Source organism: Labrus bergylta, chromosome 7, assembly GCF_963930695.1.
Source record: "Labrus bergylta chromosome 7, fLabBer1.1, whole genome shotgun sequence".
Lineage (NCBI taxonomy): Eukaryota > Metazoa > Chordata > Actinopteri > Labriformes > Labridae > Labrus > Labrus bergylta.
In genome coordinates this window covers 4,798,513-4,812,086 of record NC_089201.1, presented here as the reverse complement: position 1 = coordinate 4,812,086, position 13,574 = coordinate 4,798,513, and the positions used below count along the sequence as shown (strand labels likewise).

General features: G+C 43.9%; 1 protein-coding gene across 6 annotated transcripts in view; it reads right to left on the bottom strand.

Annotated features, from left to right (window-relative positions):
- Positions 1-13,574, bottom strand: part of hipk2 (homeodomain interacting protein kinase 2) — a 79,508-nt gene that overhangs the window by 13,444 nt on the left and 52,490 nt on the right. For 5 of the 6 annotated variants that reach the window (XM_020651094.2, XM_065956530.1, XM_065956531.1 and 2 more), the window contains exons 3-9: positions 11,650-11,773; positions 10,851-10,970; positions 7,941-8,027; positions 4,324-4,508; positions 4,071-4,233; positions 1,307-1,532; positions 487-608 (exon numbers count right to left, since the gene is read on the bottom strand). In XM_020651094.2, the coding sequence (XP_020506750.1) occupies positions 487-608; positions 1,307-1,532; positions 4,071-4,233; positions 4,324-4,508; positions 7,941-8,027; positions 10,851-10,970; positions 11,650-11,773 (1,027 nt within the window). The remainder of the gene's footprint in view (positions 1-486; positions 609-1,306; positions 1,533-4,070; positions 4,234-4,323; positions 4,509-7,940; positions 8,028-10,850; positions 10,971-11,649; positions 11,774-13,574) is intronic. The other variant, XM_020651096.2, reaches the window with a different exon arrangement.

Here is a 13,574-nt window from a genome sequence, read left to right as displayed (position 1 = left end):
TGTGTGTGTGTGTGTGCGTGTGTGTGTGTGTGTGTGTGTGTGTGTGTGTTTTAGTCAGTGCAGAGAGAGTGATGCTCAGTCACTCTCAGTTACGTCTAACAACAGTATACTAGCAGCTAAAGCTCCGGCTCCACTGTGCAGGCCTCGGTGACGGCCTGCTCTGTGTGAAAGGCTCCTGCCTTTTGTGTGCATCAGACCGTAGCAGCCTCAGCCTCCAGGAGAGCGGGGCAGAGGAAGAGGAGCGAGAGACAGAGAGGCAGGAAGCAATGCACAGGAGAGCTTGGCCTGAATGCGCTCAGGAAAAAAAAAACAGCTGCCAGCAGGGGCAGGGTCACGAACATTGAGTGATTTCCAGCTTCCATCGACGGATGCTATTCTTAGTGGAGGCTTATAATGCTTGCTGTTCCAAGTCTAACAGGCGGGAGAATTGTTAAGACCCCAAGAAACTATGAGGTCTTTCTCTGTGATGCTGAAATCTCTTCCTACCTGTGTGAGCAGACCCGGTTGGATCTGAAGAGGCTGGGCACCAGGGGCCTGGGTCACTATGGGAACAGCATTCTCCATCCGCACAGAATAACCGGTGTGCTTGGAAGGGGACGCCTGCAGCCCTGCACATGAACAGAGGATGTAAACAAACACACATAGCAATATCCACCCCCATCTGTCATTTAAAAAAAACCCAACAGCCTGCCGTCTGTTAAATACAGTGACAGAAAAGATAACATGTTCTATATGCACGCTGATTAATCTGCATTCAACAGATGTCAAAATCCTTCTGCTGTGTTCAAACATAGCGACGCCACTTAGGAAAACAAAAACAGTAGTCATGGCAATGGTATAAAAAAGCTGTTTCTAATAATGGAGATTATTTTTTTATCACCAGTCCCACAGAAAGAATAAATAAAAAACTAGAAGATGCCTCGGAGCTTTTCTGCCCTCCCAGAGCAAACACAGAGGAGACAAAGCGGGGCTGAGTAAGCGTTACACAAAGATACAAATATCCTTTCAAATGATTAATTGCCTCATTAAGTTATCATTGAATCACAGTTTGTATGGCACGATTGACACTGCCTTTGGCACCGGAAAAACAAACAGTCACCATAAAGGGACAAACGTCTGTGCACTGAGATGGAATAATAAAGAAAACAAAGCAGTGCAGTATGTGTGGTAACAAAATAAAAGCAGTTAAATCTGTTTTTTCTTCATATTATGGTCTGTTGTAGAGGAGGCACTTTCTGTTTTTGCACAGATGACCAGATATCTATCCATTTAGACTAATGCATAGTGACCGGTGAGACCTCCTTACCTTGGAAGCCAGGTGGGCAGACGATGAGCGCTTGCTGGAAGGGGTCAGGCCGGGCAGCGCAGAGCTGGGGAGCCCCCGGCTGCAGGGGCATGCTCCTCTGGGCCACGGCTGCCATGGAGGCAGCGGAAGGCTGGTAGAGTGCAGATTGGTAGTTTAGTATGGAGACATCAGGACTTGCAAAGGAAAGGGTGGCATTGTTGGTGGAGGAGGGAGCCAGGTTGGTGGCCTAAAGGAATGATGGGACCAAAATAAAAATCATGAGCATGGAGGTTCTGATGGGAATGACAGGGGAGTGGAAGTGCTCCAAGGAAGCAGGCATGGCATAAAACAGAAAGGTAAAAATATTCTCACAAAACAATGCACACCAAAAAAAGAAGTAAAAACAACATCCAGATCAAGAGAGGATGGATGGCAGTGCATCATTAATGGAAGCTGATTGAAGAATAAAGAAATAGTAGAACTGATTTGATCGCGTCTTAAAATATGCAGACCGTTGATTTGATTAATTAGGAGAGAAAGAATGTGTGCAGGGATCCAATCAATGCAACAATTCAAAGAATAATCAACCATCAGGGAGAGAAATTGCCACCAGAGCACATTCAGACCGAGACTTTGATAATCGTGCATCAGTTCTCAGGTATCTGAGCTTTATTTTTCTGACTGCTTCTTACTTTAACCTCTTGCATATTCTCTTCTTTTGAACTCTTTGTATTATTTTTATTCTTATTTTGCATTATTTACCTCCTTCCAAAAAACAAAGACCGACTTTAACCTCAAAGGGCCAGAGAATAACAGGCTTGGAGACTTTGAAAAACAAGCATTAAAAATAAACAGAAAAGAGATAAGAGTCATTCTAAGCTCCTTTTTTTATTTCATACTCTGCTTTACTACATTCAGACACAATGGCTTTTTTTTGGGGCTATAACTTCAGCTCTTCTATATTTACCGCCGACCACAAGAAGAATGTGTGAACTTTTACCACCTCTGGCGTTTCCTGGTAAACAAATGTAGAGAGTGAGTGCATCCTCTGAATACTGACTGATCAATGATTCTTTAAATGTCTCATCACACAATTCAGCAACAATTAAGCACACAGCAGCATAGAGCTCTCCCACGTCATCACACTTAAATGACGATCAAATTATGAGTCTGTTTAAATGTAAATGCTCCAGAATCAATATGAGCTACTATCATAAGCATGCAGCAAAAATGTGACATTTCATGTTACAGCTTTACTATGTGGCCTGCAAATCAATACGGCTGACAGGAGTATTATTTCACAGCTCACGGCCGTCGTGTAATTATAGAAGCTTCTGCACCTCCAGCATGACTTGACCATTAAAACGACACGAGGAATGCGAGGACTGCCTGTGACTCTCAGAGATACAAACAAATGCTTTGAAGAGCCACAGTTTGCTCAGCTTGTAAGTACTATTTGCTCCTCTCGTCTAATTTTAGCCCTTTCATTAAGCGTACGGAGAGGCGGAGGGAAACACAGAGACAGCGCTTTCATTTTTCATTTGCTCTCTTTAGCGTGTTCGATAAACACCAGGGGAGGGAACATAATCAATAAGGCGCCGTGGCATTCATCATACACAAGCACCGAAGCAGCAAAAAACACAAGCCAAAGATGCATTCCAGCCTTGCAAATGAATGGAGTTGGATAAATCACTAACTTAAGTCTGTCTATATGCCCTGAGAGCCCGGCGCAGAAAAGACAAGCGGAGGGAGTGTTAATCCATTTAAATCACAGCAAGACGGGGTTTTTGTCGCATGCTCCACAGTGTGAGCCGGCTCGATATAGTTGGTGATAAAGAACTATGTTTACTAAAGAGAAGGGGTTGGAGGAAGGGGGGGGGGGGGGAGTGGTAACTAAGCCCAATCTGGAAAACCTTGCAAACCGAGGCAGGGTGATTCCGGCATAAGCCGAATGTCAGCAGTTTCGATTCACAGACGGTACAGGAGCGAAGCGGTAAAGCACCACAGGCTCAACCCGGAGAAACGGTGAGGGAGGAAAAGAAGAGAAGAGGAGACCGAGGAGGACCGGAGCGAGAGGAGGGGGAAAAGGAGAGGAAGCCTGGTAAAGGGATTCTTAAGGCCTGAAAGCCCCAGAATGCAAGGCAAGCAGGAAGTGGGGGCTTGTCATGTGTGTAATCAGCACTTTGTGACAATCCCACAGGACCTGAGGCACAGACCGAAATGCAGGCAGACAGATATACATCCACGCAAGGCAGAAAGGCAGGCCGGTAAGCATGGAAACGTGCAGACAGACGGGAAGAATGGGGAGGAAAAAAAATAGAACAAAGAGACAAACAGCAGCTCACGCTCTGCTAAGCTGTTCAACATCAGACAAGTGAGTGTTTAAAACACAATTATTTGCTAAAGACAGCATGCGAGGGGAGTGTTAGGAACATCCATCTGTCATGTTGTTGCTGGAGGATTTCAGCCTGGCTCTAATCATCTATTATGATGCACATGAGTTTATGAAGACATATACTGAAACGTGTAAAACACTCAAGAATTGTCGTGAATACACTCTGCAGGACTCCTTCTCTTAAGAAGTCGGGTGGACTTCCACTTTAATCTGTGCTTTTTATCGACTTCCAGCAGCATATGTTATGCATGTTATTCATTGATAATTCTATTGGAGCAAAGCATGAAAATGCAGGAAACCAAAGCTAAACTGATTTACATACTGGTGAGTGCCTGCATCAAATGGGCTGCGTGTCATGCTGGGTGAGAGACTGTTTGTTTTGTGATGTACCTGGCTGTGCACAGTGTTCAGCTGGTTGTTGAAGGTCATGGTGAGGTTGGTGGAGGTGCTGGGGGCCACGTGGGCGATAAAGGGTGTCTTGCTCTGGTTGACTGTGTCGTACATGTTGACACGGCGCTTGCAGATCTCCATGTTTTGGAAGCAGGACTTGACGCTGCACAGAGAGACAGAATGAGCACTTACTGTATAACAGACTAATTATTAATATAAACAACAACAACAACATGGTCTGTTGGCCTCGTACTGTGTGCTGTGTGGGAAATCGAGGAGGTGCGTCATCGTCACAAAGGGGTGGTTGAGCGTTTCGATGGGGGTGATCCTCTTGTCTGCGTCGATGGTCAACATCTTAGTCAACAAGTCGATGAACTCCCTCCTGTCGGCCTTCTCCGCCAGCATCTCGCTGCCCTCCAAGTCTGACGTCATGTTCACCTGGAGACGCCAAACAAACACACAAAACGTCTCAGCGTTTTCAATGACTTACTGAGGATTCAAGGCCCCCAGAATGTTTCTGCAGCGCCAGAAAGAAAAATCTCTCCTAGAGAATATTCACATACAGAGGCATATTAATACTCACAAGGCCTCATCAGTTAGTGCCTCAGTGTGTGTGTGTGTGTGTGTGTGTGTGTGTGTGTGTGTGTGTGTGTGTGTGTGTGTGTGTGTGTGTGTGTGTGTGTGTGTGTGATAACCTTGCACCTTTGTGACATTTTAAACATTTGCACTTGTATTTTTAGCACCACTTGAGATGTTTCCTGGCGCCTTCACTGAGATTTTTATCTATTCCTGAGACGTGAAAGCAAACAAAAAAACATGAACCCGATAAATGCAGCCATTGGCACGTCGTTCTGAAACCCCTTTTCACAAAGAACACCATTTTGTGAGAACCTCTGAGGACGGTGACATGAGACAACTTAACCCATATATCTAAATATGTTCTGGAGCAATTCTGGGAAGCCGCTTTGGAACATCGTGTTGCTTCAGCTGTATTAAACATTGCAGCTTATGTCGTGAATAAGTTCTTGGCAGATCAGATTTTTGCTTCATGAAGAGCTACTGGGCTTTACTTACAGACTTGTCACGTCGGGTGATAAATGAAGAAAGTGGGGCAAGGTCACGTTATAGCAATTCTGAGCATTAGCGAAGAAGCTGATTTTTTCAGACGGTGGAGGACAGAGGCGGGGGACGAGGTGGCAGCAGACAGCCAGCCTTGTTTATTGTAGCTGCCATGCAGAGGTAGCAGGCCTGTTTTTTTAATAAAGACGCGGTGCTTATCTGTAGGCCTGCTCCAGGGGCTATCAGATGTGCTGCCAGTCAACACCGCAAATCTGATTCAATTCTCTTTTCTCTATGCAGGTTATTCAGGCTCTGTAACCATTCCTCTCCTGCTCGCCATCTCCACTGGCTTTGATAAAGGAATAATCTGCAGAATGGGTGACAAATAATCACACTGTCCTCTGGCAAGCAGGAGAGATGACTTTGGGAAGTAAACACGGTTTGGTTGAACATCCACAGCAGGTGAGAGGTTGCTGAGCTGCGCCCTAATGACCAGATTGTTCACAAAAATAATTCACCTCACATCTTTCCACTGGAATTACTAGATTTAAAATATGCTCATGTTTTATTGCTTATCGATAACGGCATTATTGAACATTTTCTACTTCTAAAGTAGAAATCGCCTCCCAGAAACAGTTAGGACGAGGAGTTTCAACCAGCGCGGTCAGCCTTGCGTGTCTTGCATGTCAACGTCTGTTTATGGAGCCACATCTGTGCAGCGCGGAGCTCTGACATGCTGCTCTGGAGAGCGGGCAGCCATGGCAGATGTCGAGCAGTGAGACAGATCGGGCTGCGCCTCGGGAGATGTGGAGCCTCGGCATGCAGAGGTAGCAGGCCTGTCTTCTTGCAGCAGCAGAAACCAACAACGTGTGCAGATTTAGCCGTAAACTTTATTTCCTCAGTGGAAGGAGAGAAGGAGAGGAGAGGAGATGTGTAGTTATGAGTGCGTGTGATAAAAGAAAGATGACAATAAGACCATGCTGCGCCTCTTGCCTCGGCTTCACTCCTATCAACTCAGATATTGAAGGATTGCAGATCAAAGTGAATCCAATTTTTCCGAGCGGCGCCGGCCTTCCTTCCGTCTACATCCCAGCCTCCAGCGAGGTCCTGCAATGGCTGTTAGTTGGTGTCTGATTTACTCAAATTAGATATACTTGTGACTAAAGCCTCCCAACATTTCCCACGACTCAAAGGAGGTTCATTATCTCTCCCTGGCACCCAGCCCCCTCTGTCTTTCAGGGCCTTCAGCTATATCATCCATTATACACGCAGACACAGATGTCCACAATGCTGACTTGTTTATATGGTCGGGATGGTGAGATGGGGGCAAAATAAACAGTTTTCTCCCACATTAGGCTTGTGCAGCTCTGCTGTGACTCCTCTGTGTTTTCATGGTGAGCTGAAGACGGGGACACAGAGCTTGAAGCGTAGGAGACTGAGATGACCCAGGGGATATCATACCAGTGCAGGTTGGTTTCATTAAAATCCAGTGCTGCATGTGTGTGTGTGTGTGTGTGTGTGTGTGTGTGTGTGTGTGTGTGTGTGTGTGTGTGTGTGTGTGTGTGTAACTGTAAATTCAGCAAGCCCAGGCAACGATACTATCTTGTCCCAGCTGACTGCATGCTATTCCAGACAGGCCTGACATCGGCCCTAGGCGCTACTGGACAACCATAATTGTCTCCATCACTTAAGTCACTGTATGTGTGATGTACCCACATGCACAGTTTGCACAGTCTGCTGCTGGCTGTCTGTGGCCATATTCCAAACACAAACAATTCACCTGCTTAGCTCTTATCTCTCTTGGCTATCAGAGGCAGGATCGAGGCGCATGATGACAAGAGAGTACTGTCACAGCTTCGAAAAGGGTCCTGGAAAGAACATTGTAATTTTCCATGAGCGTTGCCATGTGTGCCAGCAGGACCAGTATTTGGCCGAGCGAGGGCGAACAAAACAACAGTCACTATGGCCTCACTGTCACGCACGTACTATCAAGATGTCATGGCTGCATGTGAACTTTCCCGCCACGAAGAGAGATGAACTCCCTCTGAGTCAAAGTGCCATAAGATCAGTTTGCAGTGTTTTTCCATATATCTATAAAGCCTCTATTTAAGTCACTTCCTGGGGTTATGCGAGAACCATCTAAACAAACAGATTCCCACAGGTGACATGTCGGGCTGCAGAGGGAGAGAGGCTAGCAGACACAACACTATGCACGACCCGCTGAGCTGGTGTGAAAAATGGGGAGGGGACTTCTGGAACGTGTTACTGAGTTATAAAGACGAGCAGAGGGAATCAAACCTTTTGTGGCCCCGCCCTCGACATGATCACATGTTCTATAGATGTACAAAGTGGGGGGCATAGCCACAACACTCGCATCCAGCTTGAGTAAGAAAGCAAACTGCACATATCAAACACGCTAACCAGCCCTGCCACATGTTCAGCTCCAATGTCAGTCTGTAACTTATTAGACAGCGGTTAAGTAGAATGAGGAGCAGAGGCAGAGTGCAGGAGAGGGGTTTTCTCTGAACAGCTGCTTTCATTTCACCCTGTAAAAATTCAATGTAGCATGCACAGCGGCGATAGATCTGGAGACCAGGCTTTGGCAGCGTAAATATTTTAAAGGATTTCACATATTTGATTGATAATTCTCAGGATGTGATCGATCAAACTGTCCCGGGACATGAGCAGACCTGTCGGCGGGAGCTTCAAATATGAGAAGGTTAAAGACGGAGACAAAGCAAATACTAACATCTCATGTCCAGGTTTTGGTGAAGTGAGGACACGTGCTTTGAAAAAAGCTGAACAGCATACCTGCGCCATGTCATCCAGGCAGTTGAAGATGTACTTGCGAGCCTCCTTGGACTTGATCCCTGTTTCACCCTCGTGGTCCTCCGGAGTCTGTTGGAGACAAGAAGCAGATGTTCCTCTCATATCCCATCACACTTCCCCTCTGGAAACGCACTATTTACATTTGGCTCATTACAGCCTCTTGTTGTTGATGTGCAGCAGGACTCGGCTTGCCCTCTGAGCAACCCTGGGGTAGCAAACAAACACTCATCTAACAGCCAGGGAAGGTGGGGGGGGGGAGGCACACACTCCAATGCTGAGACAATATACAAAATTTAAAGTGCACTGCACATACTCTGGTTTCACACAAGCACACATTTACTAAAACTGAATCATCCACAGAGAAGCATGAACAAAGGATGCACATTTAAAAAAACAAAAATGAATCTGTGTTGAGTATAGAAACCTCTTAAAAGATCATAGTTTATCTTTCCAATTACAGCAGCTGTAAACACAAAATGAGTAAGTCAAATGAATGCTTATCAATCTACCTTCCCACTTGGTTTAAAATGTTTTTAGGGTGCCGTTTAGTCTGCAGTGGTAAACTTTAGGCTCTAGAAAAACAACAGGAGTATCACTTTTCAAAATAAAAGCTAATATCGTTCTGTTTCTCCTAATGCCTTACATACACCAGAAGATTTTTACTAAGGTTTTAAAAGTCTGATGTCTGACACCCTCTCATATGTAAAGACAATGTGACACTGAGTAAGATTTTGCAAAAGACTTGGGGAACTCGCAGGGTCACCTCCTGCAAGACTACAACTAGCTTCTTTTTGAGATTTCTTCCCATCATGCATAGTTGTCTATAAATACCACGAGGCATAAACTCATTAAAATCAATCCACAATAAGAGGGGAAAAAACCCTACACATGTGGTGACATTACTTTTAACATCTTGTCGTCTAAATTTGATGCATTTGAAGATGATCTGTTTTTGCAAGTCCATGAAAATATATAAGACCCTACACATTAACACATGTACCACTTTTAGGATGAATGAAAAAGGTTCATTAGATCCTGAATGTAATGTAAACTTTACACCATGTTGACGAGTTTGCAGCTTCCTGTTTGTTGCTGATAAGACTGCTCCTATTGGCTGTTGACTAAGGTCACCCCTTTGAAAAACACAAGTAGCATAAGACAAGACTCAAGACCTGCGATAATATTAAACCTGTTTGATTTTATTGTAACGCTAAAACAAAGTAAAAGACTGCCTTCAAACAGCTCGGCTTGATTTTTAAGACGAGCTCACACCAAACGACCGAGATCACAGGAGCTCGCCCCAACTCTAGCAAAACTCTCACGATTTTATTCCCACTTTGGAAATTTGTCTGTGACTTTGTCATATGGTGTAAGGCCAGCATTCCCTTGAATGTTCTTGTTCACTCTTATCTTCAGGAACTTGGATACACTCGTGTTTAAACCAACAGGGTTGTGTTTTAATTCCTCATAACTCAATAGGTCATGCACCTTTAAGAGGAGACTGAAAAATTCTCCAGTTTCAGCTGAAAAAACAGGAGAAGTCGTGCAGCTTCTGCTGACAGCTGCTAAAAGCCCATGGACAGCATGCATGACAGCATGTACACTATGTACTACTCTGTGTTTTCATATGAGCTCATTTATAAGACGAGTCATCATCAGTTGTTGTCAGTGAGGCATGTTACTGAGATTTAAAGAAAACAAATGCATACAGCTCTTTGAAAGACATGGCACAGTACATACCACACCCTGCAGAGATGGATCGCTATTTGCAGCTCGATAGGGTCAAGAACTCAGTGAGTGCATTCACATGTTAAAGTTAAAGTTAAAGTTAAGTTAAATAAAAGGAGCAGCTCAGACCTCCTCATGGAGTGGCCGACATTGAAAGACAGTGAGTAGAGGTACGAGCAAACACACTCTGAGCTGGGCTCATTAAGCTGGACTTCAACATGCAACACTACAAACACTCAACTCTTATATCAAGTGTATTTGTCTTTTTCCTATCAAACATATCTAGATACACCTGATAAGTCCAGACAGAAATCTCATTCAGAGATGGAAAGGGCAAAAAAAAAGTCTACATATAAATTATTTAGTACATGTTATTTTGAGACACTTAAAGTAAAATTTGCTTTAAATTAGCCGACTGATTAATCAGCCGGCCGATAATATCGTCCGATTTTAGCTTATCCAGTGACTATCGGTATCGGCAGATTATATCGCTGATATGCGGAGAGATTACTAGATTTATATAGCAGTCAAAGAGCATTTAATTTGAGTTTCATTGTATAACACTAGCTGTTACCTTTCACCAGCAGAGGGCGCTATATGGATTACTACAAGCATTGTCACTCTCCAGATTGTCAAGCAGTGACGCACGTTCATGCGCAGTTACATTCCAGTTGAGAGACTATACATATCTATATCTATTCCTACAGATCCAAGAAAGATATCGGCCGATATATATCGGTATCCGATATTTTCCCTCTCCCCAATATCGATATTGGCCCCAGATATCATATCGGTCGGGTCCTACTTTAAATTGCTATAAATTTTGCTTCATGACTTGGCTTTTTTTGCAGTTATTATCTCAAGATGTTTTGCTGGACTTGTCAGCTACATGTGGCTTAAAATAATTGTAATGCGATATTTTTGACAAGAAATTTGACAAATAATCTTGCTGAAATTAGGTTTCCCCTGCAAATCTTCTCAAATCAGCTCTCATTACCCCTTCACCTTGTTCACCTCCACAAACAGGGCTGTTAATGGCTCACACGGTGTGGCCACAGTTCCTTATATCCACAATAGATATTGCTTGCAAAAAATATCACCCATTCCTGGAAGTTTATTTTTGGTGCTTGGAGTTTGTGTGTTTGTGTGCATCTGAATTTGTACCTTAAGTCTCCACAGAGGATAGGTGGAGTCTGTCTCTCTGTTGAAGAACCTGGTGGTCTTTGTCCCTGCACTCAGCAGATACTCTGCAGGCAGACCCTGTGTCTGTGAGATGTACCGGATCTGCAGGACAGAAGATGGGGAAAAGCATGTGAGATTTTTCAAACACCACATGCATGATTGAACCATACGTCTCATCTAATTGGGGAACACTGTGAATCTTTCCTGCAGATGAAGAAAAAAAAACAAGGTTAAAACTTTAGGAAGGATGCTCCTTTGGCACTTTAAAATCTTCGCTGACATTAACTTCTCCAGACTTATCTGGTTGAAATATGCAAAGCACCAAAACATGACCTCAGCTCAAGAGTCTGAGATTGATTCGAGACTTGTAAATGAGACACTTTGCTAAGTTTTTGGGCTTGTGAAAAAATCAGGCGAGCTTGTTCAGTGATGGAGCACAACTCGCTCAAGGTTTCCCCACTGAGCCTCGTCTGACTGATAGAGAGAGGGGAGTGCGGCAATGTCTTGCTCTGGAGCACAGGGGCTGCGCTAATTGGACAAGTGGCTCTGTGGCATCTGTTCCGATAAACAGGGAGGCTGCGCAAGCATCATCAGGGGGATGTCAGGGGGATATGAGAGGCATCCCGCCCTCCCAAACGCACGCACCAACACACTCATTGAGAGAAAACACAGAAATGCATGCACATAAACTTGGATGCATGGGTCAATCATTCAAGCACACAGCAGCTAGCTCAGGGGGTCAGGAGACAGTTTGAAGGTCCAATCAGTCATTATGTGTTACCTGATCGTACTCTGAGGCTCCGGGGTAGAGGGGCCATCCCAGGAAGAGCTCAGCTATCACACAGCCCAGGGACCACATGTCTATGGCCTCACAGAACGGCAGGCCCAGGATGATCTCTGGAGCCCTGTGGGAAGAAGAAACGCATGGTATGGTAAGATATCAGATGTTTTAAATATTTAAATCTATAATACCACACTGAGCGATTCTGGTGCTTTAATAAAACCGTAGTTTGTATCGTAACTGTGCCATGAATAAAAATGTCTTTGTGAAAATAGAGAGGAGGCTCTTTTCACTCTTTTAATGAGCTCATGGAGAGCAGCCCAGTGTAGTGCACACAGGGCTGAGGAGGAAATGATCAACGCTTCACATGTAGGAGGGAGCTGTCAAGTCAAGTCAACTGAAATTCATTTGTAAACCACGTTTAAAACAGGGCAAAGAAAAAAAAAGTGCTTCACAACAAAAGCAAATTAAACAGTGTAAAAAATAATAATAATAATAAAAGATAAATATCAAGATAGAAACAATAAATAACGCAAAAATCTATGCAATTCTTGAAATGTTGTTCCACAAACAGAGACCACCACGGCCAACCCCCTGAGTCGAGCCAGAGGGACGACGAGCTGACCGCTCGGAGGAACTGAGTGATATTGTTGGTTGTACAGAAGAGGTCTGATAAATATGAAGTAGCTGATCCATCAAGTGAACAAAAAAAATGGAAATACATTCCAAAACCAACAGGGAGCAAGAGGACTGAGGCAGGTAACGGGGAAGATATGTTTTTGGGTAGCTGTTAGAAAATCTTGCAGCAGCGTTCTGCACGTGCTCAGACGGGACAGGGAGGACTGACCGACCCCCCATTAACAGAGAGCTTCACTATAGCAGGAGTCTGTCCACTAAGGCTGTTTAAATGTTCCATTCATTGATACTTTGGGATACAACAAGTTTTAAAGTGATTTCTTAATGATCCATAGTATTAAAAAGTACCAAAGCTTTAAAAAAGATACAGATATTTTAAACACAAACGGAGAGACAGCAGCGGTGGTCCGTTAAATTAACAGGTCTGCAAATACTAATGTTTCTCTAATCCTGCTGGTGTCTCTTAAAGATGTAAAAGTTGAGAGCAGAGGAGGAGACACTTTCTTCAATTCTACAAACATGTTCGCACTGAAATGTGTTTGTGCAATGTGAAATGTTTGTGCATCTTTTACAGCGCGAAGGAATTTTTCCTGCAATTTTGGTAATTAAGAACAAGGAATAGCCCAATATGGGGTGCTTAGGAATTCTATTTTTGTTGCTGTGGTGTCGAAACAGGTATTGATATTGTTTAACTTTCCCAAAGCCAATGCAATAAAATAAGAAAACACACAGAGGAGCATATTTTCCACAACTCCATTCAAAGACAGACCATGCAATAATTGGGCAATGTCTGCAGGCTGACCACTTAATGTGGCCTTTAAAAAGCCTTTTTTCAAATATGACTTTTCACTGTGCCACCTATGCCGAGTCTCCCAGCACACAGGCCGACATGTTACCCCATAAAAACAAGAAGAACATAGATGTTCTGTAGAGCATGCACTGAGCTCCAACCAGGCTTTAAGTAGGCCTATACATATACATACATACTTCTTCCTGATGTCAAATGCACATATTAATATGGAAAGTGTTCATATCAGAGGTAGTTTAAAGAAATATCTATCATCTGTAGAAAAACAAGAAAACAAGTTGCAGTTTCTGATGCGTAGAAGTCCGACACAATCTCCAAATAAACTTCTTGAACAGCAACTGAACCCCTCTCCATACATCTATTAATAACATGTTAACAGCATGTTGCAGGAGCTTAAGGGCTGGAAAGTTTCTCATTCAAAGCATGGAGTTCATAATGCTGATTGCCGTAACCATGGTAACTAGGCTAGGACTCCCCCACC